Below are 26,830 nucleotides of genomic sequence, written 5' to 3'. Positions count from 1 at the left end.
TATTTGGCTTCTTTTTTGTTAATTCCATCTACTGTCAAACCAGAACACCTTTCACCTCATCCAATGACATCTTAGAGGGATGGGAACTTTTTCAGGAACACTGCTGAGTGGAGAAACAAGACTGCAAACACAAATAAACCTTAATAAAAGAAGTCAATATTGACTATATGGGAAAGAAAAGTGGAAGAGGAATGGATGATATCACTGGAGAGGGATTTCAAAGGCCATCAGTGTATGGATATTGTGTACATTATATTTCACATGCCAGCTTCTCTAAATCCAATACTTTTTTCCATGGAGGCAACAGGCAGTTTAATAGCAAAATCCAATGTGACAGGCAAGTGTAAAGTAAAAGGGTTTATTTATTTTTTTCAAACAAGAAAATGGTCAATGTATTCCTGAAAATGCTGTAAGCAACACAGGGGGGAAAAAAGTAATGGGCAGTGAACAGACACAACTCAGGCTTTGTATGAATTAGTTTATTCCTTTTTAATAATTTAGGCAAATAGGAAAAAATCCAAAATCCTTAATTGCATTAGGTTAGAAATATCTAACAGAGCTTAAAAATATTCTAAACCCTAGGTTTCTTCAACAAGTAATATCTAATGGAGGGATAGGGTACCAAAATAACCGAAAAGGGATTTTGAAATATCTTCAAATTAAATTGGATTCTCTCAGCTGAGTGCAGAACAAAAGGAGGAAAAGGCTCCAAGCTCTGCAGCTCACTCTGAGGCAGGTTGAAAGAGGAGATGGGTGAACCTCTTGCTTTGAGAGTCTCAGATCAAACAGCCAGAATATCAACATGAGTTGAAAAGAAAAGGGGACAAAAATGAAAAGGAAAAAGAAAGGACCTTAGTACTTGCATAGGCCCTAAATAATTAACCAAGGAAAAGAAAAGTTAAGCCAGGATTATGCTTCCCTGTCCAGGGAAGATATCTGGACATCCATCCTGATGGATCAGCAGATCTCTAGGAGATGTCCCTGGGGTCATCAATTTGGATAAGGATGGCAGTTTGCTGAATGTCACACTGCCATGCAAAGGGACCTGGACAAGGCAGTCCAGAGGCCACAGGGTGGTCAGGAGTTCAGGGAATGCTCTCAAGGAGATGCTGAGGGAGTTGGGTTCATCCATTCCAGGGAAAGTAAGGCTTTAGGTGGATGAGTGGCTGCACTGCTCCAGTGGGAAGGCAGAGCCAGGCTGCCCTCAGAGGTGATGAGCTCAACACCCAACAGGGTTTGAGAAATCCCACTAGAAACAAAGAAAAATATTCCCTCTGAGTCCAGTGAGCCCAGAGATCCAGCAGGGCTGGGCAGCTCCATCTAGGAGACACCTGAAACTACACAGAACAAGACCCTGGGCAACTCAATACTGACCCAGTGTTGAGCAAAGGACAGAATTAGAGACCTCCAACCTCATCAGTTCCTCAAGGCTATGATCCTTCGGAAAACAGATCCCATCTGTGGATCTATCCCATCCAGCTTCAGGAGATGGATTTTTTGGTTGGCTACCACTTGTCCAGGGTGAAATTGCTCTGAGGCTACGGTGAGAAATGCCATCCCTTTTTCCATGACGTGCAGAGGGCAGAGCTTTCCATTTTCTCCTGAGGAGAAACAAGCAGATTAGAGGCTCTGAAGAGCCTCAGAAGCAGCAGCTCTTATCAGACCTCAGAGCAGCTGTTCCTCTACTCCTCAAACAGCCAGAGCTAGCTGGGCACAGTTTTAAAGACATTTCAATGAGAGACATTGGCTGCCATCCAGGATATTAAAAAGATAATAAAAAAAGAAGTAAAACTGCTCTTCTTCCCTGCTGGTTTTGATTTGTTTACAATCAAGGGGAGCACACAGTCCCTGTTGTTTCATTTCAGATGTGCTCCAGAGGTCGGCACACCCTGCACCCCAGCAGGGCTCATAAATCAGGCATGACCTAAGTTTTCATCACCCAAATTTGTTCTGCCTGGGCAGAACCCTGCATTACATCTCTCCCATCATCAGAAGGGTCAGCAGCTGAAAGGGCACTAAGGTCAAGTGGTGTGTTTGCAAGGGAAACACCATCCCACCCTGATATCCCAATATTTACTGAGTCTCACTCCCTCTCCAGGACACACCAATGGGTGACATTGAGCTCACATTTCCAGCCTCAGCAGGGTCTGGGAGCCGTTTGAGGGCACAAACAGCATTTACCCAGGAAGTGGGGAAAGTTAACCAAAAATGCTGCCCTGGGCTGGATTTTTCTCACTTTCTTAAAAAAAAAGGGGGTGTAAATATCATCAGCTAGGAAAAAAATGCTGATGGCTGGAAGTGAAATTCGCCATTAAAAGTGGAAAATAAATGTGGTGCACTCAGAAGCATCTAGACTTAAAGACTGAGTCACTTTTATGCTAATATGTCCTCATCGCTTCCCCAGTGGGTCCAAAAATTGGTCTTATTTATTGTAATTGATATTTATGACAAAAGCACTTCCATATTCTCTATGTACATACACAGCTGTTCAGTGAGAAAACTTATTTTTCTTCTCCCTTTTTGTTTTCTGTAAATTCTCCCTCCTTTTCTCTTTGGAAAGTGTGGTTTTCATGCAAAGCAAGTAGCAATCCAAACCTTGATGGTGCTCTGAATTCTCTTCATTCATGGAGGGATTGGGGAAATCTCCCATTCCCAAACCCCTTCCCCAGTATCCAATTTATCTCCCACCTCCACCATAGCAAGGTCTGCTCCAGGCCACCATCCCTCCTCCACACCCACACTAATGACCTGAAAATCATTAAATTTTGGGTGATTTATGGTCTCCTTGCACCATGGCTCAAAAAACCCAAGAGCACCTCTTTCTCTTGCCCTGGAATGAGGCCAGGGAATTCAGCAGGAATTGGGAAGACACCTTGTGTTTCGTGGCACTGAAGGACCTGTTGAAGAGATAACATGATGTGGACATCCCAAAATCCCACCAAATTAAACCAGAGACACCCCTGGGTCGGGTTCCCTGCCACGTCCATGAGAGGAATTTCAACATTTTGATTGCATCCACAAAAAATCACAGAATATCTCCATCTGGAAGGGATCCAGAGGGATCATTGAGTCCAGCTCCCTGCCCAAGATCATCAGTGAAGAAAGCTGAATAATCACATGTGAAGGGACAAAATTGAGAGCAGATTCACCAGAAAGTGCCTATGTCAGGGGAAAATAAATAAATAAATAAAAGTCCAGCAAAGAATATCTTTGCCCTTCCATGAATGATTCAATCTACGTGGAGAAACTGCCAAATTTTTCATATGGCTGATGTTGCCAGGGGGTTTGACTGTCTGGAAATTGGCCAGTGCTATGACCAAGCATTTTAAACTTGTCTTTGGTCAGAGCAGCAGCACTGGTGGCTCTCAGAAGCAAAAAGCCTCCACCAGGCAGGCACAGGGCTCCAGAGGGGCTGCCACCACCCCTGTGCCTCTGGCATTTTGAGGTGACAGGCTCTGGCAGGAAGGGATGGGAAATAAGAATTTTTAAAAAATCTCTTTTTTGCAGTGGGAGCAGAGCCTGTCATTCCATGGTCCAGGAGGTGCTGTATTACTGAAAATAATGGGAGCTGGTGAAAAAAAAGAGACAGTGTTTTCTTTCTGAATCTACAGCACAACAAGTCCCAGCAAAGCTGTGATTTGCTCCCTCCTGGGACATCAATCAGCCTGAATTATCCCATGTGCTTCTGCAAAACAATCCCTTACCTGTGTGGCAAACAGTTCAGGTGTTTTTGAGTCTCTCCCAATGCTCAGTTGTCTCGAGGTCCTGGATCCCAGCTGCCAAAAGCTGAGTGACCCTGACGTTGCTTTTCTGAGGACAACACGTTGATTTTTACATGAAGGTGCCATCAGGGTGAGTCAGCACTCAGTATTTATAAACCACTCTGTTTTGTTTGCTTTCATGAGTGTAATTATAGAGTGAAAAGAGGCTTGCATTGAGCTGTCTGTGCTGATGCAGAGGTGTCTCTCCACCAGGCACAGGTTAGATGAGAATTCTGCCCAGCTCAGGATTTGCATGGTTTCTTCTCTGGGTTAGTTTGCATTTTATGAGTTCTTAATTTCCTCTGCTGTGGAGACGCTGATTCCCTCAGTTTGTTTAGGTGTCTCTGAGGTTTTTCTCCTTGCATTTGCTACCTAAATTAGTTCTAGGTCATCAGGAGGCTCATTGGCCTCCACTTCCCAGCCATGGATCACCAGCACAGTACACCTGAGACTGATCCCTGAGCTGGGACCTTCTGCCACAACTGACCATTTAATTCTCCATTTGTTTTCTCCCAGAATAGCTGTGGAGCCACAACAACAGTTTCCCACTCATCCTCTGGCCCCTTATCTCCCCTGGGAGGCTCTTTAGACCTTGTTAAAGACCTTCTGAGTATCCAAATGCACCATGTCCTTCAAGTCTCCCTCACCCAGCCTTTTCCTGATGCAGTCATTGAGTCATAATTCCTCTGTGAGACTTCTCTCCTCTGGTCTGTTGGGCCCATGCTCTCCTGTTGTGAGATATCTCCCTGAAACTTCCTTGTCCTGATTTCAAACTAGTTTCCCCAGAACTTTAAGGAGGAATGACCTCAAATTCTCCCAATCTCATCTTAAGGCTTTTTGAATATAAATGTAATGTTCCTCAGATCTCAGCCCTTTCCTTATAAGCCAATCAAGTCCTGCAAAAACAGTTTAAAAATGCCTGCCCAGACAATCTGGACACCCAGGAGGGATTGGTGGGGCTTTACATCCTGGAGAAGTGAAGGTTTCAGGGAGAATTCAGAGCCACTTCCAGTGCCTAAAGGGACTCCAAGAGAGCTGGAGAAGGACTTGGGACAAGGGATGGAGAGACAGGACAGAGGGAATGGCTTCCCAGTGCCAGAGGGCAGGGATAGATGGGATATTGGGAAGGAATTCTTCCCTGTGAAGGTGGGGAGGCCCTGGAATGGATTTCCCAGAGAAGCTGTGGCTGCCCCTGGATCCCTGGAAGTGTCCAAGGCCAGGTTGGACAGGGCTTGGAGCAACCTGAGATAGTGGAAGGTGTCCCTGAACATGGCAGGAGGAGGAACAGGATGGTCTTTCAGGTCCTTCCAGAGCAAACCATTCCATGGTTCAGTGAAAATTTCTCACCGAAATGTGGTGCAAGGACATCTGCCCAGTGAAAAATTGCATTTCTTCCTGGGGGTATTTCCATCCAGCAACTATTGTGCCTGGCATTGCCTTCAGAGCCTTATTTTTTCCCTCTAAATTACCTTCTCATTTGCTCTCTCTTTCTCTTCACCCACAGAGGAATGAATTCCTGCCTGCATTCCCTGGCAGGACTGGTCAGTGGGTTGGCACATCCATCGTGACCCAAATCCTCCAGGAAAAGCGAACCTTTCCCAGCCCAGGATGAGCTGAGGTGAGTCCCTTTTGGTCCAGAAGAATGTGTAGAATGTCCCAGCTGCACCCAGAGCAGGGTTGATCAGCACTGAACCTCCTTGGTCCAGCAAAACTCCTTCTCTCCCACTCCTGCATTTCCCAGTGGAAATATTTGTCCTGGAGCAGCAGGCGTGGCTGCAGTGACGCTGCTGCATAGCAAGGACATGACACTGCCACAGGCTGGGGGAGGAGGGTGGGGAGTGCAGGGCTGTGGGAAGGGAAAGGATCCTGCTGGATGGAGAAAGAGTTCAGAACTTGCCTGGGAATTCAGGGTCATATTGGTAATTTACATAGTTGGAATGGGCAGCTTAGGAGAGCTTTGGGAGTGATATATATGTATTTACATATATATATATAAATAATATATTTGTATATTTGTATACAATATACAAATATATAATTTATATATATAAATTTATATATATTAAATTATAATATATAATATAATATATAATTATATATATAATATATAATATATAATATATAATATATAATATATAATATATAATATATAATATATAATATATATATAATATAATATATAATTTATATATATTAAATTATTTATATATATTTATATATGTTCATTATTTATTTATTATATATTTATTATTTATTTTTATTTATTTAATTTATTATTATTATTATTTATATATTCTTTATTTATTTATTATATATTTATAATTATTTATATATATTTATAATATAAAATATAAAATTTTATATTAAAATTTTATTATGCCAAAATTTTACACCAAATTCTGTATGTAATCCTTATAGTGTATCTATATTTTAGATCGAAATGTATTTATATATATAAATATACAAAGAAAAATATATGAGTGTATTTTTATTTACGTGAATATATATGTGTATATATACATGTGTGTATATATATATACATATATAGATATATGTGTTTGTGTGTATATATATATACACATATATATGAGTTTTTGCATATATATATATATATATATATACACACACACACACATATATATATATGTATATATATAGACATCATTTTTTCCTGAGAATTTTCAGTCCAAGCAAACAAAACCATGACTCAGCTGCAGCAAATCTGAGAGCAAATCCCTGCCTTTCCCAGCCATCCTGTCTGAACTACGTGGGACTTAAATTGGTGTTTCAATGGGAAGGGCAGCAGAAATTAAAGGATCAAAACTCCCAGGTTGTCCCTAAGCCTGGGCAGAGAAGGAATGTTCAGGGTGTGGCTGAGATGGAGCAGCAGGACGGGTGCCACCAGCCCAGGGACCAACAGGGGCTGACAGCAACAGAAATCCATGCAGGAGCAGAGATTCCAAGGTGAGATGGATTCTCCTGCTCAGCCATGAGAGGTGGCACCTACAAAGAGGTGCAAACTGATGGTAAAGAATGAGGACACCTCAAAACAAAGTCTTTGCTCAGGGACATTTTCCTGACTGGAAATTGCAGCAAGATCCAGTGCAGCCACAGCTCTACAGAGAGGCCAAGAGGCCCGCGGTTTAGTTGGATATCAGGAAAAGGTTCTCCCCCCAGAGGGTGGTGGGACACTGCCCAGGCTTCCCAGGAAATGATCACAGCCCCAAGGCTGCCAGAGCTCCAGGAGTGCTTGGACAATGCTCTCAGGGACTGGGTGGGATTGCTGGGCTGTCTGTGCAAAGCATCAATGATCCTTGTGGGCCCTTTCTCACTGAGGATATTCCATGATTCCTGGCTTTTGCAGGAATGTTTTCCTCCCACCACGCAGGAGCACAAGAGTTGTCATCACAAAAATTCAACCCATTCACCCAGGAACAGGAGTGTGACCAGGAATGAGCCAAGATTGCTGCCCATATTTATGAGCACAAACACATCCAGGTGTCACCAGGATGATCTGAAAATCCCCAGGTCAGGAAGAAATCATCCATTTGGGCTTTGAAGGGAGTTACCTGTAAGCAGAGACATTCGTGCTGCAAATGAAACGAGGCAGAGCTGGGAAGGAGAGGTTTCTTCGCTGTCCCTGTGCTGGAGTTTCCTGGAGATTTACAGCCCCCAGCTGGTGAGTCTGAGCACAGCCCAGCTGCATTTCCACATTCCCATCTCATGGTCCTCTTTCCTTGTTCAGCCATCATCCGTACCCATCCACGTCACTCATGACAGCCAAAAATCCTCCCCTGAGCATCCCAAAACTCCTCCCAGCTCCTGGCATCCACCAGCCCAGCCCTCATCCCCTGCCCAGCCAAACATGACATATTTAGCTCCAATTTTTTTTTTTTTTTTTTAAACTCTCTCTCATTATAAATCAACTTTTCCAGCCTCTGAATCCCTGCCTGTGCTGTTGCCTTTCCACTTGGCAGTGCTCAGTTGCCAAGTGCCTGACAAATGACCCTCAGGCAGCCACCCTGACCAGGGCCACACTGTCCATGAGAAAACAGACACTATTTCTCCTCCTCCAAGCATAATTCCTTTTTTTTTTTTTTACTGTTCTCCCACTCATGTCGCTCATCTTAAATACCTGCTGTGAATCCACCAGGATAACTGGGGTTGGGAAATCTCTCCCTGTGCTTCACAAAAGGGTTTTGCTTCCCAAAAGGATTTTGGAGGGGTTTTTTGCATTGAATCAAGTTGTAGCTGGTATCAGAGTCCTTTTTTTGGAGAAGTTTCACACCAGTTTCTCATCCCTTGTGGTTTGTCCAGTGTCTCTGCCCATAGCAGGGGTGGAATGAGATGAGCCTTAAGGTCCCTCTCAACCCAAAATATTCCATGATTCTACATCCCTTAAACTCATGGAAATCCTCCACATCTCCCTCATCACAGCTGCATCCTCACACAGGACCTGGTTAATCAGTCATTTCTCCAAAGGGACACCTGAATTCCCTGGGGGAAGGGAGGATCCTGAGCCAGCCACATTCCCGAGGCACCCAGCACTGGGTCTCCCGAGGAGAGAGCATGGCCAAAACCTCACACACGTGAGCTCTGATAGCTGGGAGATCATCCAGCTTCTTCCATCCACTTCCCACAGCTCCTGCCAGCCCTCCAGGGATACCTCAGGCACCCCAGGGCATTCCAGGAATGGAAACAGAACCCACTGATAAAGGATTATATCTGTGCTCATCCCTCTGGGCTCCCACTGCTCTTCCTTCACTCACTCACCCGTGTGTGTTTGCTACCCGTCAGGGATTTCCTAAAATGTCCAATTCTTACTATTTTTAAAGACTATTTTAATGCCACCAGATGGCAGCACAAAATCACCTTTGCCATGGTGTGCTCAGTTTGCAGAAGGTGCTCCAAGCCCTGTGCCAGGAGAAAGACAGTGGTCTCACCCCAGGAGGAGAAAATACCCAAACCCGCCAAGTGCAGAGCCAGAACCCACGTTTTCCATCACTTTAACTACCTGCAATCTCAGCACCCACTCGTGTGGCACTCCTGTTTCACTGAGTTTGTCTCAGAATCTCCCAGTGGGTCCCATTACTTTTTCTGCTTTGAGTCTGCTTGCTACTGCAAATAAATCAGCACCGAGGGAATTCCCTGGGCATTTAGCTCCATCCTTTACACTGTTTTTTAATCAGCATCCCCTGGAACAGCCTGGCTGGTGCCCACTTGCACAGGTCAGAGCCCAGCATGGATCCTGGGCTGCTCCTGTCAGGGAAGAGGGAAAGGGCTGAGCTCTGCAAACATGCGAAGCCCTGTGCCAGAAAATCCTGCTGGAGGCCTGAAGTGTGCTGGTGCAGAGTTTGGATGGTCCCTCTGTGCATGAACAGCTCCAGGCCACTTCATGCCACCAACTCAGCCTTAGCTGGTTGGACTGGATGAGCTTAGAGCTCTTTTCCAACCTTAATTCCATGATTCTGTGATTGACCACACAGACACTGATGGGGTTCTCTGCTCACCAGAATTTGGGCAAGGAGGGGTTAAGGCAGAATCCAGGACCTGCCCTGTAATTTCACTTTCTTGGTGCAAGAGGAGCTCTGAGCACCCAGTTCAGCTTTTTAAACCACCTCTCCTTTTTAAAGCATTTCTTGTTACTGAGTTCAAGGAACAGAATTGTTTAGGTTGGGAAATTCTGAGAGCATTGAGTCCAACCATTCCCCCAGCACTGCCAAGGCCACCACTGACCATGTCCCCAAGTGCCACATCCACATGGCTTTTAAGTTCCTCCAGGGATGTGGACTCCACCACTGCCCTGGGCAGCTGTGCTAGGGCTGGGCAACCCTTTCCATGAAGAAAACTTTCCTAATAAAATTTTGTGAAGGGCTTTTCCTCGATCTCCCAGAAAAGTGGCAGCCAGGGACAGACATGTCCATTCCCCCATGGCACCATCACCTAGGGGAGCCCCACCTCTGCCAGCACGCTGCTGTTTCCATCTGCTGCCCTCCCCACACAGCCAGCTAGGAGGAGCGATCCTTAATTAATTCTGACTAATGAGATGCCTCTTACCTTTCCAGCACCCACATCTGCTTTCCACCAGCCTTCATCACTGAGCTCCTGGTGGGCACAACTAGAATGAAGATGCCCCAGATCTTGGAGAAGGGAGAGCAGGGTGGGGATCACAGAGCCCCGTGGTGACACCACCTCTCCTTGTCACATGCTCAGGGTGGCCTTTGCTGCTAATTTTAAATACCTCTTAGTAAACAGTTGCTAAATTTAGTGTCTCTGGAACATGAGCATGTTTTTTAAAGGCTGGATTGCTGGTGAGTGATGGAAGCAGAGGAGCAAAGGGGACTGACCTGACACGGATTTTTGCTTAGCAAAGCCAGACACCATCACCATTCTGTCTGCACAGAGCAGAAATGGGATTTCTGAAACCCTGACCACCAGCACAGCAGCTTTTCTTGGATGTCCCCTGATAAAGAAGCCACAGGAATCACAGAATCATTTAGGTCGGAAAAGACCTCCTCCAAGGACATCAAGTCCAACCTTTGACCCATCTTGTCACCCAGATCAGAGACACATCCAGTTGTTCCTTGGACACCTCCCATCACCTCCCTGGGCAGCTCCTTTCAATGCCTGGCCACCCTTTCAGTGAGAAATTCTTCCTAAATTTCTGCACTGAACAGCCAAAGCAACTCCTTGTTTTTTCCTGGGTTGTAGCCTCCTATGCCCAAAGGATTTGGTTTTCTCCTTTGATTCCACTTTGGAACAGATCTGACTGCTGGGAAATCAGCTCTGGCTCCTTGAGGTTGAGCTCTGAGTGATTGAAGCTGGACAGATTTTTTCCCTTTATCTCTCTTCAGTCGAGTGCACTGCGCTCTCCTCCCGCAGCCCAACTCCCTCTCAACTCAGTAACAGCATGAAAAGAGATAAAACGGGAGAAAAACAGCAATAAATTCAACATACCACCATCCTTTCCAGCTCTCCAGCAGCCAGGAAGGCATCCCACCTCCACACTGCAGCAGGGAATCAGCACAGCTCAGCTGAGCTTGGAGAGAACCAGACAAAGTTGGTGCCTCCTCTGCAGACATTTATCTTGGGACACACTGACTCACCCTCTGGAAGGGGATTTTTCCCTCTCTCTGTCCCTTTTCCTCCTCTCTGTAACTCATTTATCAACACAAATCCCACCCCACACGCACAAAGAGGGAACAGGGACTTCACATGGGGCAGCAGATGCCAAAGCAGACACATCCCTCACTCCTCACATGAAGCCCTGGCCAGCAGCCAGCCAGATGGAGAAATGGAATGCAGGGAGATAAGGCAGTGGCTAAACACCCTTCGTCCTCACCCTGAAAACTTTTATTTTTGGAAACTGTTTGGACATCTTTAAACTATGCTGATGGTTACATTGTGTTGACTTGACTTTAAAGAAGGACATGATTTATCTAAGTCAAAAAAAAATAAAAAGTTTTATTCTCATTCCAGATGACAACTTTCACAAGATCCAGATAAAACCTTGGGAGTCACTAACATCTGGATTTACTGACACATATCTGCACAATCCAGGGGCTGCTTGGATGGGGGCAAGTGCTCCTCTTACACTGGAGGACACACAACTAAAATATCCTGGACTGGGAAGGACCCACAAGAATCATCAAATCCCACTCCTGGTCCTGCACAAGACGCCCCAAGAATCTCACCCTGTGCCTGAGGGCATTGTCCAAACACCCCTGGAGCTCTGGCAGCCTTGACCATGGTGCTGTCAGCTCTGCCCTAACCAGAGCTCTTTGGTCAGGATTGTATTGCTGGAAGAGGAAATCCCCAGTTCTGAGAGATTCTTCCATACAAACACCATTTGTGTAATGTGTTTCTAACCTGTTTTCAACCTATTTTCCTCCTACTCCAAATTTCGTAGGAAGAAAAAAAAACCTAATTTTTGTAATGTTGCATAAAATGGTTGAAAGTTACCAAGTGAAGTGTCCAGGAAGTACAATAGCACCCAGTATTTTTATTACAACATTTATTTTAGTATAGAAGGCACTTACAATACAGAAAGAAAAAAGAAAAAAACAAACGAACATGATAGGCACCAAAAGTGAAATTAGAATTAAAATGACAGAGAAACAGTTTACCAGACCAAAGGAGCACCCTTCCCTGTTAACAATACAGCACATGGAAATGAAGCTATTGATGACTAACATTTTTAACAATTAGGGTTTTTTATTTTATTTTTTTTTAATAGAAAAGATAGAAGGCTGTTCTACTGTGAACTGAAATAAAACAGAAGCCCTCCACACACCTGCAGGAGGATTTGGGAGGTGGTGGTGGTCAGGCAGGGCTCCCTCAGGTCTGGCACTGCAGCAGGTCCTGGTACATCTCGATGAGCCGAGCAGCCTCCCTCTGCCCAGACAGCACAGCACCATGGGTCGTGGAGTAGTACTTCCTGTGAGTGGCCTCCCCGGAAAACATCACCTGCATGGGCTGCAGGGCACAGCAAAAGGGGCACAGATCAGCAGAACTTACTGGCATGCAGGTGGGAGGCTAAAAGGAGACAAACTTTCTGTGCCCTCCCACACACAATGGTTTGGGTTGGAAAGGACCTTAAAGATCATCCAGTTCCACCCTCTGCCATGGACAAGGACACCTTCCTGTATCCCAGGTTACTCCAAGCCCTGTCCAACCTGGCCTGGAACTCTTCCAGGGATGGGGCATCCATCTGTTTTGGAGTGCTGGTTCTCAAAACCCTCCCGTGGTGCACCACAAGGACAGGTAGCAGCTCCAAAAACCTTAAACAACCCTGCACGAGGCACAGAGCACCTGATCTGTACCATCTCTCCTCCCTTTGCTCCCCTAAATTATACTTCAGCCTTTTAGGCATTTAAGGGGATTTTCATTCTGGACTGCATCTTCAGAAGGAAAAACAGTCATGGCTCAAAATCCAGAGGGTGAGAGACAGCATTGTGTCTCTTACACCGACAGTTAGGTGCTTGCTGAAACTCCAACTCAGATTTGAGGCAGGAATTTCTGGGAGGATTTCCCTGGGAACTACACAGAAATATTCCTAAAGCTCCTGCTGAGCTTTTTTTTAATAGATTTCTGCACTGAATAAAATTATTTCTGCTGGGGCCACACTCTGGTGGAGGAAATGGACTGGGCAGCTGCTTGGAGGCTGCATTTTCATCAGCCTTTGGATTTGGACCCATAATCCTGAATGATGGGGTGAATTTGGCTAAATGTGTTCCTCAGCTGTGTAACCATCTCCATGTGTGCTCCAGCTTTCCTTGCTAAACTCAGAAAGCAAAGGCAGTGTCTGGGGAGAAAATTCATCGTCCCCTGCCAAGGACTGGGCCTCCCTCAGCCTGCACAGCCAGCACAAGAAGATTTCCTAAAATGCCACTCTGACACATTCACATTAGCAGGGTCGTAGTAATAATAATCTTTAAAACAGATTAACACATGATTTCCTAAGGAATTCTGAACTGGACAACAATGTTGATGGTCATTAAATGCAGACATCACAATTCCAAAAGTCACACACATGTGCAGCTCTTGAAAAATTCAAGGAGAGACGTGGGAATCCCTGAGACACTGGCATTCCAAACCTTCGAGGGGTAAAATCCTACATATATCATTTGTCCAGAGAGGCATGTATTTAAAAAAAATATGGGAAAACACACTACTGGAGGCCAAACCAGGGATTTTCTCTTTCAACATCCCTCCCCAAAAACCTGCTGCCAGTGCCACATCGGTTTTAGTGCCACAGGCCCCATCTGGGCCATACTCACAGGAGTTTTGGAGCTCTCGGCGTAAGGCAGTGGTTTTGCCAGTTTCTCTACATCAGCCCCACTGGACCCAACCTGGGTGTAGGAGTAGGATCCACGGAAGTAGGGGTTGCTGCCCCAGGAGGACCGCAGGATCCGGCGAGGTTTCGGAATGTTTGGGTTCCCTGGGTGGAAAGCAGAAGGCAAAACGTCAGACTGTGTGCAAGAGGAAAGAGGGCAGTGCCTGAGCAAGGTATGGGCGACAGGAATTCTGTCTGATTTATTGAACATCCATCCCAGCAGAGCCCCCAGAGCAGATCTCTCTTCCACTACTGGATTTTAACTGTTTATATAACAGAAATAGCGTCACTTTCAGTCTCAGCTCTTCCATTTTCCAGGGAGGTGGTGAAGTCCTCACCCCTTGAGGTGTCCAAGGAACAAACAGCATGGCACTCAGTGCTCTGGGTTGGGTGACAAGGTGGGGATCAGGCACAGGTTGGACTCACTAATCTTTGAGGCCTTTTCCTACTTAAACCATTCTGTGATTCATCTGGGAAAAGATGATTAAAACATTTAGGTTCCTAAAAGACTGGGGATCTTCAGGGAAACCTGGACACAGTCTGGTTGGAAACAGAGTGTCTCCTGGTCTCACTTGCCATGGGGAGCATGGTGGTGATATGACTGATCTCACCTAATTTTAGGTATTTCACTGGGTGCCCAGTCTAAATTGGATGTTTAGGTAATCTTGAGAGATGTCCCTTCAAAGAGATATGGAGAGATGGATGTTAGAAGGCAAATCCTTGTAATGTGGGGGCATAGGAAAACCTGTCAGGAAGTTCTCAAAACCTGTATTAACTCATTCCAACAGCTACCCATACAGCTGCACCCCAAAATCAACCTAAAATCCAAGAGACTCTATTTATTTAATGCACAGAGCATGGAAAGAAGGCTTTTGAAGCTGGAAGTTGGACTTCTAGATCACTGAAGGATTTTCACTGCCAGGAGGATGTAGGACCTAGAGGTGAAGAATGCACCAGTGACAGGGTCATCATCACCACTGTCCTCATCCCAAGGAGCCCAGGAGAACAGGGGATCCAGGACTGCAGCCCACAAGCTGGTGGCACAAGAGCCTCAGGTACAAACAGGGAGAGTCACACTTTGGAGATCCTCTTGCTAGGCTGGTTTTGGACCATCTCAGTGTCACTGCTTTTGTTGGAGTCCCATGATCATATCTGGCTTGGCAGGAGAGGAATAGGGGGACATGGAGAATTGCAATGAAGAGAAATTCCCTCTACAGGAGCCAAGATCCACCCTTGAGGCAACATCACATAGCCAGGCAAGGTTCAGCTACTTGGGTTGAGTGGTCCTCAGTCGCATCAAAGTATTCCACAGCAGAGGGATTGGAACTAAATGATTTTTAAGGTGCCTTCCAAACCAAACCATTCTGTGATTCTTCATGGAAAGGGCTGTCCAGCCCTGGCACAGCTGCCCAGGGGAGTTATGGAGTCATTTTTAAGGGATTTAAAAGGGTTTTAAGGGACTTAAAAGCCATGTGGATGTGGCACTTTGGGACATGGGGTAGTGGTGGCCTTGGCAGTGCTGGGGGAGTGGTTGGGATTGATGATCTGAAAGGGCTTTTCCAACCTAAATGATTCTGTGATCCCAAGAGACTGTCAGCACAAGAAGAGTTTTGAGATATTCACATCTCACACAGACCCTACACCCACTTCAGACCCTGACTGTGACAACTCAACATGTTCAGCCTGCTATGAGACAAACCAACTTCCCCTAATTTCTTCATCCCACCATACAGAGGGAGACATCTAAGTGTAAATACTGGTTAGGCACTGCATTATTTAGTTGTCCTAAACTATTATTTAGCTGTGCCTTCAATTCTTTAAAATCAAGAGCAGGTCCTGGTTCAGGTTCTGTTTTTAGGAATATCCTGTTAGCCAGAGTTACGAAATCCAGGGCTGGAACAGAGCAGAGGCTCTGGGATGGCCTGCCCAGAGTACACTGTGAACAATTTATAACCAAGCCTCAGATCAAAATATGGCACAGACTAGCAAATAAATATATCCCACAAACAAAACACATCCTACAAACCAATGTTGTTTCAGGAGTAACAGCTTTGCATAACAAAGGCCTCTAAAATATGTTCCTGCAAGACTCTTCAAAGCAGGAATGCCTGGAAGTGGAAAGCCCAAGGGAGTCTGAGAACAGGGAGCTCTCAGATGTGTCAAGGAAATAAGTTATGGTGTTTTATTTTTGAGGGCTGTGGGAGGGCCCAGGAGAACACACCATGGAAGCTGTCAGACAACACCCCCCAAGCAGGGCCACAGCAGCCACCCATGCCACTGCACTGCCCAAAAACAGCACACAAAGGGTTTGCCAGTAAAAGGAGTCTCTGCAGCAGCCTGGTGGTGCCTGTTCCACAGCTGGTGCATGTTTCCATATCCACATCCATTCCCATGGGCTCCTTTCAGGGTCTCCAGTACATCAGGCCACATGAGCAAGACCCAAGTGTCCACTGTGCAGCCATTGTGCCCTTGCATGCTGTATTTCTGCACCTTTTAATGCAACCAGCTGTTTCTGAGAGGAGAATCAGGAGACCCAGAGGGAGATTTTGGCTGAAGGTCAGACAGGAACATGTAACACAAGCTCTGATTCTGAGCTGTTGTTTGAAGACAGAAACTACAAAGAATGAGAGCCACAGTCCTTCAGGGAACATGGACTTTAACTGGACTTTCTCATTCTACTCTTAAACAGGGTAAATATGCCTTTGTCTACAGATGAAAGTAACAACACAGATGTGGAAACTTCTCAGTTTCCACTGTCCAAAGAGAGATTAAATGGCTAAAAAAAATATCTTGGCCTTCACTTAAACAGGAGGGCACATATCTTTATGCCACAGATTTCCACTTGTGAAGCTATGGGAGATAACTCCACATGCCTCACACAATCCCATTTTCATTCAGCTCCTGAGAGGTGTGGCTACAGAGGTTTATTAGTTATGGGGCTGATTGAATTATCATAAAATCAACTCATCAGTCTAAATTAAGGCACCCAAATTTATTTGCCTACCTGAGAGCACGGATCCAAGATTCCATCAAGAGAGATCTGGGTACCACCCCAACACTACTAACTACAACCACCAGACACCCACATGGGGCTGGGAGATGTGATGCAGAACCTAAAACAGATCTGTTCCCCTCCAGGGAAATAGCTGGAGGTTGGAGAGGACAACTTAGGGCATCTCCAGCTGCAGTCTGACAGGCTCCAGTGATCCCTTCAGCTCACAGCCTCTGGTTTCTAACTCTGGGAGCTTATCCAACAAAGAAGGCAGAGTAAGGCTCCTAATTGCTCTGAGGTATTCCATTTAATCAGATTTGGAGGACACTGCTTTTCACCATCCAGTTGTGAAAAGCAGTAATTGCTGATGGTTCTTAGGTTAGAACAATCCTCAGAGCTTTTCACAGCAAAGCCAGATAATCCCCAACACTGGCCTGTGAGGGAAATTCAAGGTCAGTTCTCAGCGAGATTCTCAGTGTGAGCCTAGAAGAATGGATTTAACTTAAAATTGGTATAACACACTCTGAAGCCAAAGGAAAGGCCACCATGAGCAACAGACTGGGAAAGCACAGTGAAAGGTGGGAACCCACCTGGTAATGCATTAACTCTTTCTCAGAAGAGTAAAAGGATGGGAGATTTCATACCCAGAACATGAAAGCCACAAAAGGCAAAGAGAACATTAAAAGGCTTAAAGTATCTACTTCATTTCTGAATATGAGGCTCCCTCTATACTCAGAAGAGAAAATGTCAGAAGATGTCAGAAAGCACCAAGGGAGGTGTGGAAGATCTGAGCTGCCTTATGGAAGATCCAGGCTTTCCACCGAGGTCACAATCCTGGAAGGACTCATTTCCTAACTTGGTTAGCTGACTTGTGTCAACTTGAGTTTTGGGAAAGGCTTTCAAAGCTGGGTTGGGCAGTGCTAATTGGACTAGAGGAGTGCAGCCAAGCTCAGAAGTGACTGGAGGTACGTCACAGGCAGCAGGCTGATGGTCTAATCCCCTCTCACACTCCCCTGGAACAGATCAGCAGAGAAGACAGGAGGTGCACAGAGAGCTGAGCACACTTCTGTTATTTCAGCCAGCCCAGCAGCTGGCCCAGATCAGCACACAGGTACTGCTCCTTCTGGGAACCTCTAGGGAAAATGGGAGCAAGGACAACAGGTTACACTCAGCTGCCTCAGCCAGGGAAACCTGCAAAATCTGCAAAAAGGTTTTCTACAAACAAGGGGTTTTGGAAAGGGGAGCAGGTCATGCTGGGTAATGGGCGCTCCAAGAGCAGGTTTTCCTCTCAGTTTTAAGCAGCTGCAAGGCCACTTCTCAGCTGATGCACAAAATGCTCATTGCAGGGCAAGGTCCTGGTAAATCCAGTCTGGAATTCTCCAGGGAGAGAGAACCTGGGATTAGCTCTGTGGAAGAGCCTGATGGACAGTGACCAGGTGCAGCATCAGCTGGAACAGCAACTGCAGCATGGATCCATGGCCCAGAGCCAACACATTTCCATCCTGGGAGGAAGACAGGAACACCCAACACACGTAAACAGTCACTGTGAAGAAGCCCAAGAAGGAAGAGGGAGAGCAAACTCCCATGTGCCAAACTACAACAGACCCAAGAGCCAAATTCCCACTGATTAATGGAAGTGGGGTTTGGAATTTTTTTTTTAAGAGGTCTTAAGCAAGAAAAGCTGCAACTAACAAGGTTGTTTGTACATTCAGCACTGCAACAACTTGGCTTGTGAGAGAAGAGCCTCCTGCTAAAGCCTGTGTAGTGCAATAGTTCCCTAGTCAGGGAAGGTCAGCAAAAAAATGGCACAGAGGGACTGATGGGACACAGAATATGCGGACAACCAAGACCCATGAACACACACAGCTCAGGAGGCACAGCTGAAACAAGGATGCAGGTTTGGGCACTCAGTCAGAGATTTTGAATCCAGAGCCTACCCCGTGGTTTCTGGAGAGAGTGGTAAAACCTAAAACTTCTTTTGGCTGTAGCCAGTCCCGCAGGAAGTCCTCAGATTCCAGGGCCCTTTCAGGAAAAGGTTCTTCACCCAGAGGCACTGAACAGGCTCACGGCACTAAGCCTGCCTGAGCTCAAGAAGCTTTTGAACAATGCTCTCAGGCACAGGGTGGGATAGCTGGGGTATCCTGTGCAGGACCAGGAGCTGGACTCAATGATCTTGATGGGTTCCTTCCAGCTCAGCATATTCTGTGACTCTGTGATTCTCTGGATCTCCATGTTCTTGGTAGCCAATGGTCAGTAAGGACAGGGGAATATATTGGGAATATATTTGCACTTATAAAGGCAAATTTCTCCAATTAGCTGGAGGTCCATGGACAAGAGGCTGGAAACCAACTGAGTGCTGAACTTGGGCTAAAACGAGCTAGGCAGGAAGATATAAATCACAGGAGCCATCTCTAAAATAGCATAAACCACATCTAATCTTGGAGGATACTGCTCTTACAACTCCTTGTAATCCTGTATAAATTCAAAACCCTTATTTCAAGATTAATAAATCCATCACTATTTCTTTCAGTGTTACTACCTTACACCTGCACTTGCACAGTGTCTCCCATCAGAGGATGTCAAAGACCTCTGCCAACACAAAAATCCCTTTTCTTGGGAAGGTCTGTGACCTCTAGAGAAGCAACTGGGACAAACTAAAGCCCAGCATTTAGATATTACTACTTTAAGTGATTTCATCTGGATTTTCTTAGTATAATACACCTGAAATCTGCCTTGATCCCACTGCTGCCCTCAAAGTGATGTGTGATCAGAAAACATGAAATCTGTGAAGTCCAGAAACATTTCAGTGATGCACTCAGAAATAGGAACTCTCAAGCTCAATGGATTTTTTTAAATTTAGGCCATTGAGATTTCCATAAAGCTGATATTGAATGGAAGTCAGAGGTGTGATTCAACCACATCACAGCTGATCTAAACAGGTTCAACTTCTGAAGGGGCTGTGCTGCTTTCCACAGCTGAGCCCGACAGCTTCAGCTGCTGAAGAGTTATTTGTGATTCAACAGAGCAGAGGATGTGGAATCCTCCAGCACTTCTGCCCACCACTTCCTGAGCTGGTTTATCAGCCCCTCTGTATAAATAGCTCTCAGGCACACCCAAGCAGGAGCTATGCTGGAAGCACACGCACATTCAAAGGGACACCAAATGCCAAAGGACTAAAAATGACTTTAAAGCATTTCCTTCCCCAGCCCCACGCTCCCTCTCCCACCAGAGCACGGCTGACCTGTAAATTTACGCAGCATTTCGGTGCAGGTTTCTGCCACAGTTTCATCATCACACTTCTCCATAATCAAAGCCTCTTCTCCACAGATCCAGCCACTGAGGACGTGGCCGTACCTCTCCGGTGGGTACAGCACATCAAAGCTGCAGATCTTCTTGTACCACAGCTCCTCGGGGTAAGTCAAGCTCTCGCTCTCCGCCTCATCTTCCCACACAAACTGGATGCTGTTGCATTCAGAGCTCCAGAAAGGCTCTTCGAACTCCAGGAAGATCTTGTCAGTGGTATTGATTCCTAGTTTCTCAATGGCCATCACCTTCTCCTCGGGCAGGCGGGGGTGGAAGAGGCTCTCGTGGCGCTTCTTCAAGACTCCCAGGGACACAGTCACAATGACGTGGTCAGCTGGGATGAACTCACAGTCCTCGCACTCTACGAAGACATTGGAGCCCTTGTTCTCCTCGGGGAGGTCACTGTTGTGGTCAGCCACCCTCTCAATCTCCTTGCTGACCGACTGGTTCCAGTGGATGCACTTGACCGGCTTGCGGAGCTGAATGACAGACTTGGGAATGGAGCGGGCCAGAATCTCCACGATTTTAATGAAACCACAAGGAATGACGTGGTGAGCCCCAGGGATTTCGGTCCATTCCCCAAATTCACTCAGCGAGACTTCATCCATGCTGTGGGAGCTGCTCTCACAACTCTCTACCTAAGGGAAAGCAACACAAAAGCAATGTTGCCACAGAGCAACTCCTTTAGCCACAGCCCAGAGCTGCAAGGGCACAGGGGACTGCATGAGATGAGAGTGCTGAATCCCACTCTGAAATCACATTATTTTTGCTAGTAGAGAAGTGCTTGGTCATAGGATCTGACAAATATCAATCCCTAAGACTTTCTTGCCGCCAAAGAAAGAATTTTGTCATGGCAACGTTTGGGTTTCAACATTCAGCAACAGCTGCACCATCCAGAGTTCAGAGACCACAGGCTGGAGCCCCTCTGCTCTGGAGACAAGCTGAGAGCTAGGGCTATTCAGCCTGGGGAAGAGCAGGCTCTGGAAAGACCTCCTGACACCTTTCAATACCTAAAGATGCTACAAAAGAGCTGGAGAGGGACTTTGGACAATGCCATGGAGTGACAGAAGAAAGAATTATGGCTTCAATCTGAGGGTCAAATTAAATTAAATATTAGGAAGGAATTCTTTACTGTGAGGACGGTGAGGCTCTGGCACAGGTTGCCCAGAGAAGCTGTGGCTGCCCCTGGATCCCTGCAAGTGTTTTCAAGGTTGGACAGGATTTAATTAACCTGGTCTAGTGAAAGGTGTCCCTGCCCATGGCAGGGGATGGAACTGGATGGTCTTTAAGGTCCCTTCCAACCCAAACCATTCTGTGAATCTGTAATTCCATGATGTCTTTCCTTCTGCACAAATCTGGGTCACACTTCTGACTGTTTTCTATCCTTTAAAACCCCCTGCACTGGCCAGGGACAGCTGACTGGTGCTCCTACAGCACAACCTGGAGCTGCGTTCATCAGATGCTCATTCTAATGCTAATAAACGTTCCCCACAAGGAGCCACGAAAAACTTTTTGCAGCTCTTCCTTCTGTCTGCAGCTTTCAGAATGCTGTCAAACAGGCAGCAATCAGCCAGCTCCCAATCTTGCCAGAGGTGAGAGGACCCAGCACAGGAGGAACTGAAGGAGACGGGAAAGGGAAATGCCAAGATGTAAGCCACGTGTGTTTGATGTGATTACCAAAGCTTCAGATTCATTAACCTGTTGGTTAATGTTTGTAGGAGTATTAGGCATAGCTGTAGCTCCTAACAATCCCTGGAACAAAGGCAGGATGTTTGGCCTGTCTTGTGATAAGCTTCTAATGATAATCCTGATGCACGGGACACAGTGATCTTAAAGTCTTCACATCACCGGAGTCACAATCATTCGCACACTGTAATTCTCTCAGCATTTTAGGGAATATTACAATTCTTTGCCTCACCCTTTGTCCTATTTTCCAGGCCCTTCCACAGCTTAATGACTGTGTTTGGAAGCCTGACAAGCCTAGACCCTCTCTCTGTGGAGCATTTTAGTGCAGGGCAGGAATGTCTGTGCTGGGATCGAGTGAACAAGTCAGGGTTGAACCAGCAGTTCCCAGGCTGCTCCTGGGACTGCAGGGACAAACAGGTGCTTTCCCTGTCCCTCCAGTGGAGACTGAGTGAAAACCCATCTTCCCAGAGTGCTGGGGTTCCACCCCAACCAAGGGCTGAGAGAGCACTTCCCAGTGCTCCCCCAGGGTCCCACAACACAAACCCTGCACCCTGGGGCTGCAGCAGGATCTTCATCCCATGTGGATGCTCCAACAGGACACTCCTCCTTATGAAGTTAAACACTGGTGGCTGTTTGATTCTTTCAACCACGAAGGCAAAATGCCAGGGGAAAAAACAAGCAACTACCAAGACTCTAACCCGAGACAGGTTAATCTCCACTCTGTCATCTGATAGTCTTAAGTATGAGAAGCTTTGTTGTTTTCAGGTATTTGCATGAGAAGGGATTTGCAAGACTTGCAGAAACAGCTCTGACTGTAGCAGCCTGGAGCAACCACAGAAGAAACCACGAGAAAAACCAGAGCTGTATCCAATGACTTAACCCTGTCTGCATGGGTGCTCTTACTAGGCTAACACAATAAATAATTGGGCTTTTCACGGCAGCTGTGGAGACACCCTATGATAAAAGGTTTTGGGTGAAGATGCTGAGATATCAGGCTCAAGACACCAGGGTTCAAACCTCAGCTTTAGCATAAATCTCCTGTGAGACTCTTTAGGTCTTTATTCCTCTCTGGTTTATCTTCCCACCTTAAACAGTGAACACCATACAGTTCCCCACATGACAAAGTGCTGCTTGCCTCCCCTGCCTCATTTCAGAAGCTTTTAAGTCATTCTAATTGAAATAGAAATGACTGATACACTTTACTCGTGGAGTGCTTGCAGCATTAAGTCCTCATCCCACAGAGAACTCATTTAGCCAAGGCACCAAGGAGATAAAAAGAACTATGGAAGTCATGTGGAAAGATGGTTTTATACAGTCTATCTTGGGTTTTACTGCTTTACCTTCAAAATGCTTTCTGGGGATTTCTTCAGGAAATTACTAGTATCAGAATTACATTTTTTTCTGGTCTCTGAGAGGTAAAAAAACACTCAGGCAGGATCAGGGGGTGCAGGTGTAAGTCACAAGATAAGACATTACTAAAAGAAACTACAAGAGAGTAGCTTCAGGTGGTAAAAAACCCACTAAATCACACCAGAAAATTTATCAAGGCCTAGGAAAGCCTCTTCTATTAAGAAAACTGGGATTTTAAGGTAAGAAAAAAAATAGTAAAGGCATTATTCCTCGCAGCCCACTGTCTTTGGATCTGCCTCAGGAGGGAAAGCTGTCAATATAAACAAAACTGCAAAAAGAGCACAGAAAGCAATTTCCCAGGGCTGGGCAAGGCTCAGCTGGATACCCGAGGTTCAGGATTTGTTTGCTCCTAGTTTAAACCAAACAAAAAACAGAAAAACCCAATGAAGAGCACACATACCTTCAGGTACTGCTGGATCATGGCCAGTTTCAGCCTCTTGACGGCCTCCGTGTCATCCGGGTCGGCCTTGACGCGTTTGCGCACGACGTCTCGTGTGAAGACGCCCACACTGTTCTGGCTCTCAGCATTGACTGGTTTACCTCGTTGGAAGAACTCCTGAGTCAGGTTATAGACCTGCAAGACAGGACAGAAGGATGCTCTTTCACCTATCCCAACCCAGGGTATTCACATCACCTTCTCCTCCTGACAGAGCTCATGTCTTTCCTCACATCTGATAAAAAGCACCAGCTCTTCTCCCAGCTCTGTGTAACAAGTGCAATCCCAGGTTGCTCTAACCTGAAACCAGCCCTTCCACCCTCTCCATTATTTACAAGGAATCCACCAGAGTGGGGGAATTCAGTTCCAGACTTTTTATTTTTCTGTTGTCATATGAAAAACAGGAAGTGAAGAACACAGCAAGGGAATTCTGTATGCACACAGGTTTTACTTGTTGAGCACAGGACATGCAGAGATCCATGGAAAACAGGGACATCTCCAGAGCCCTCCACCAGGAGTCACAAGAAAAATCCCTTGTAACAAACAATTCTTCTTTGAAGGAGATATTCCTGGTATTTTTTAACCCCAGTTTTCCACATACAAGTTACTCAAAAGCAAGGAAACACCATCCACCTCAGCCCCTTCCTTGTAGCTGCCTGGAGTAGACCTCTACTTCTGTCTGCAGTATTGCCAGAAGAGCCTGCAACTGCATCATGGCTCTTCATTTCCATGGGAAAAAACCTCAAGAAGAATCTTTTAACACAGGGAAGATTTCAAAAAATGCCTCTCAGAAATGCAGCACATCCCATTAATGACATCCAGAACGTGTCACCCTCTCATTCACATCATGCCACAGAGTGCACAATACTCTCCAAAGCAGAAAGGATATCCCTGTTTGGGGACTTTTTCCTGTCAAAGATGGTTTGATTACAGCTTATGATCATCTTCTGGAGACAGATGATTTGGATATGTCAAGAAGTTGAAGTCTACAGTAAATATCATGTACAAAGCTGGTGAAATTGTGGGAGCCTTGCCTTCAGAAGCTCCTGGAGCTTCCCATTCCCTGCTGATAGGGCTCATCCACTATGGTTTAGGTTCTTCCCACTCCAATTCTCCCCAAGAGCTTTATTTGTTTTGGTTTTTAGGAAAAAAGTGAATTTGAGGAGGGAAAATAGAGAGAAGTAGAGGAAATGCAGGACAAAAAACACATGGCAGTGGCAGGAGTGAGAGAGGAGGTCTGTGAGTGAATAGAGAAAGGTGAGTTGACAAGTAAGGGATGAGGAAGAAATTGAAGAAAATACGGGAAAGAACAAAAAAAAAGGGAGGGCAATAAACTATAAAAACAGAGAAGAAGCAATCACAAGGAAAATGAGTGGGACTGGTGACGACAGAAGAGAATTGCAGACACTGCCTGGGACACAGCCATTCATTCCAAGGAGATTTCCAGACAAGAAAGGTGGAGCCCAACGCCCTACATGAAACAAAGGCTTCCAGCAAAGGAAACTTTGGCAGTTCCAACATTCCATGGCTCTCAGGTCCATGGATTTCTGAGGCCCCAAGCACTTGCAGCAGGTCCGGGCTGCACAGACCTTGCATCAGCACAACCAGCTCAGCTTTCATAAGCTGATTGAGCTCTGTAAGCAGATAACACACTCACAGGACAAGAAAAGCCCTGCTAAAGCCCAGCCACCACTTGGCCCACAGGAGAAGTGAGCCTGGCTATGTTTTTGTTAACCATTATATTCTTCACTGCCCCACAGGGTGAAGAGCAGGAGGGCACAGGGTCTCTGTGCTAGAATCATCAAGGAAAGTTTCCTGTAGGAGTCATCCCACTGATCAGACAGCAGGGAACTTTAATCACATCAGGATTTCTTATTTCTCCTGTTATCTCCTTGCTTTTCAAGTTCAAGAAGTGTTTGGGGAATGCCCTCAGACACAGGCATTGAGGTGGCTCAGGCCCAGGAGATGAATTTAATGATCCCCCTGAGTCTCTTCCACCTCAGGATATTCTATGGCTCTTGGCGGTGATGAACCATCTGAGGAAGAACAGAAGGCGAAGTTGTTGTAGGCACGAAGCAAAAGGAGAAACAATAGCAGGTCCTACATGGAGAGATATGTTGTCAGAGTGTAAGAATTAAAAAGATGCTCAAAATGTTTTTTTTAATGAACACGTGCAGAAAACACATCCTGTATAATAAACTACGGAGAAAGTTCACTAGGAGACCTAATTTAAGTTAGATTTCCAAGGAAGCAGGAGCAGAATTGTGCTGTCTAGAGCTGGAATTATCTAGGCTTTCTTTCCCCAGGTGGGGAAAGCATTGCCATTCCTACAGGACCACCACTGAGGTCACTGGGAAGAGGCACTTGCAAGATTTAACAGCCCATCCTCCTTCAATCATTTCAGCACAATGTGATGACAGCAGGATTCCTGAGAGAGTTTAAGTGGACTTTCCCTCACAGATCCTAGGGAAAGGTAGCATCAAGAATGACCTGAGAGATTCTGCTGATTTTCTAGTTGATTCTACAAAATATCCTTGCACCCAAACCCAGAGCTCCACGTCCAGCAGCGAGGAGAGCTTCACCACAGACAGCCCAGACAACCTTTGCTTTTCTATTATCACACACCAGATACAAGCAGTGAACAAAGCCAAAGGACAGACTGCATCAACTCCTAGCTCTTACCACTGGCAAATTCACAGCCCAGCAGGATGACCTAAGCATTTCCCACTCTAAAGCTCCCCTGGCTTGGGACAGAACAAGTGACCCTGGAAGCTTGTCTGAAAAACAGCAGCAGAAGCAAAAAGACAGAGAGCAGCTCAAGCAACCATTCATTCTAAGCAGATTTCCTTCCCTCATTCTGAAGGTTTACACACAATCCTGCAGGTATAGAATCCCAGAATGGTTTGGGTTGGAAAGGACCTGAAAGACCATCCAGTTCCAATCCCCTGCCATGGGCAGGAACACCTTCCACTATCCCAGGTTGCTCCAAGCCCTGTCCAACCTGGCCTTGGACACTTCCAGGGATCCAGGGGCAGCCACAGCTTCTCTGGGCAAACTATGCCAGGGCCTCTCCACCCTCACAGGCAGAATTTCTTCCCAATATCCCATCTCTCCCTGCCCTCTGGCAGTGGGAAGCCATTCCCTGTGTCCTGTCACTCCAGGCCCTTGTCCCCAGTCCCTCTCCAGCTCTCTTGGAGCCCCTTTAGGCACTGGCAAGTGCTGGCAGGTCTCCCTGGAGCCTTCTCTTCTCCACGCTGAACAACCCCAACTCCCTAGGTCTGAAAGACAGAAGTGGTTTAAGGTAAGAAATTAAAACGAGTTAACTGAATGTCCATAATCCTCAAACAGCTTCACTTCCATTTCCACCTTCTTTCTGACCAGCTTTGGGCATCCCACAACCAGGGTCT

General features: G+C 46.0%; 1 protein-coding gene and 1 long non-coding RNA gene across 3 annotated transcripts in view; both read right to left on the bottom strand.

Annotated features, from left to right (window-relative positions):
- Positions 1 to 7,219: 7,219 nt before the first annotated feature.
- LOC146438631 (uncharacterized) lies at positions 7,220 to 10,211 on the bottom strand. The gene is made up of 2 exons (XR_014851864.1): positions 9,819 to 10,211; positions 7,220 to 7,330 (listed from the first exon to the last, which is right to left on the bottom strand). It is a non-coding gene; the product is annotated as an uncharacterized LOC146438631 (long non-coding RNA).
- A 1,547-nt stretch (positions 10,212 to 11,758) lies between these two features.
- The window catches only part of SMOX (spermine oxidase), a 49,576-nt gene continuing 34,504 nt past the window's right edge, over positions 11,759 to 26,830 (bottom strand). For both annotated transcript variants that reach the window (XM_085059500.1, XM_085059501.1), the window contains exons 4-7: positions 23,388 to 23,561; positions 19,830 to 20,529; positions 13,541 to 13,701; positions 11,759 to 12,236 (exon numbers count right to left, since the gene is read on the bottom strand). In XM_085059500.1, the coding sequence (XP_084915626.1) occupies positions 12,099 to 12,236; positions 13,541 to 13,701; positions 19,830 to 20,529; positions 23,388 to 23,561 (1,173 nt within the window). In that variant the 3' untranslated portion in view covers positions 11,759 to 12,098. The remainder of the gene's footprint in view (positions 12,237 to 13,540; positions 13,702 to 19,829; positions 20,530 to 23,387; positions 23,562 to 26,830) is intronic.

This window comes from Lichenostomus cassidix, chromosome 4, assembly GCF_008360975.1.
Source record: "Lichenostomus cassidix isolate B80296 chromosome 4, HeHo_3.0, whole genome shotgun sequence".
In the NCBI taxonomy this organism is placed as follows: domain Eukaryota; kingdom Metazoa; phylum Chordata; class Aves; order Passeriformes; family Meliphagidae; genus Lichenostomus; species Lichenostomus cassidix.
This window is presented reverse-complemented; position numbering and strand designations above follow the sequence as displayed.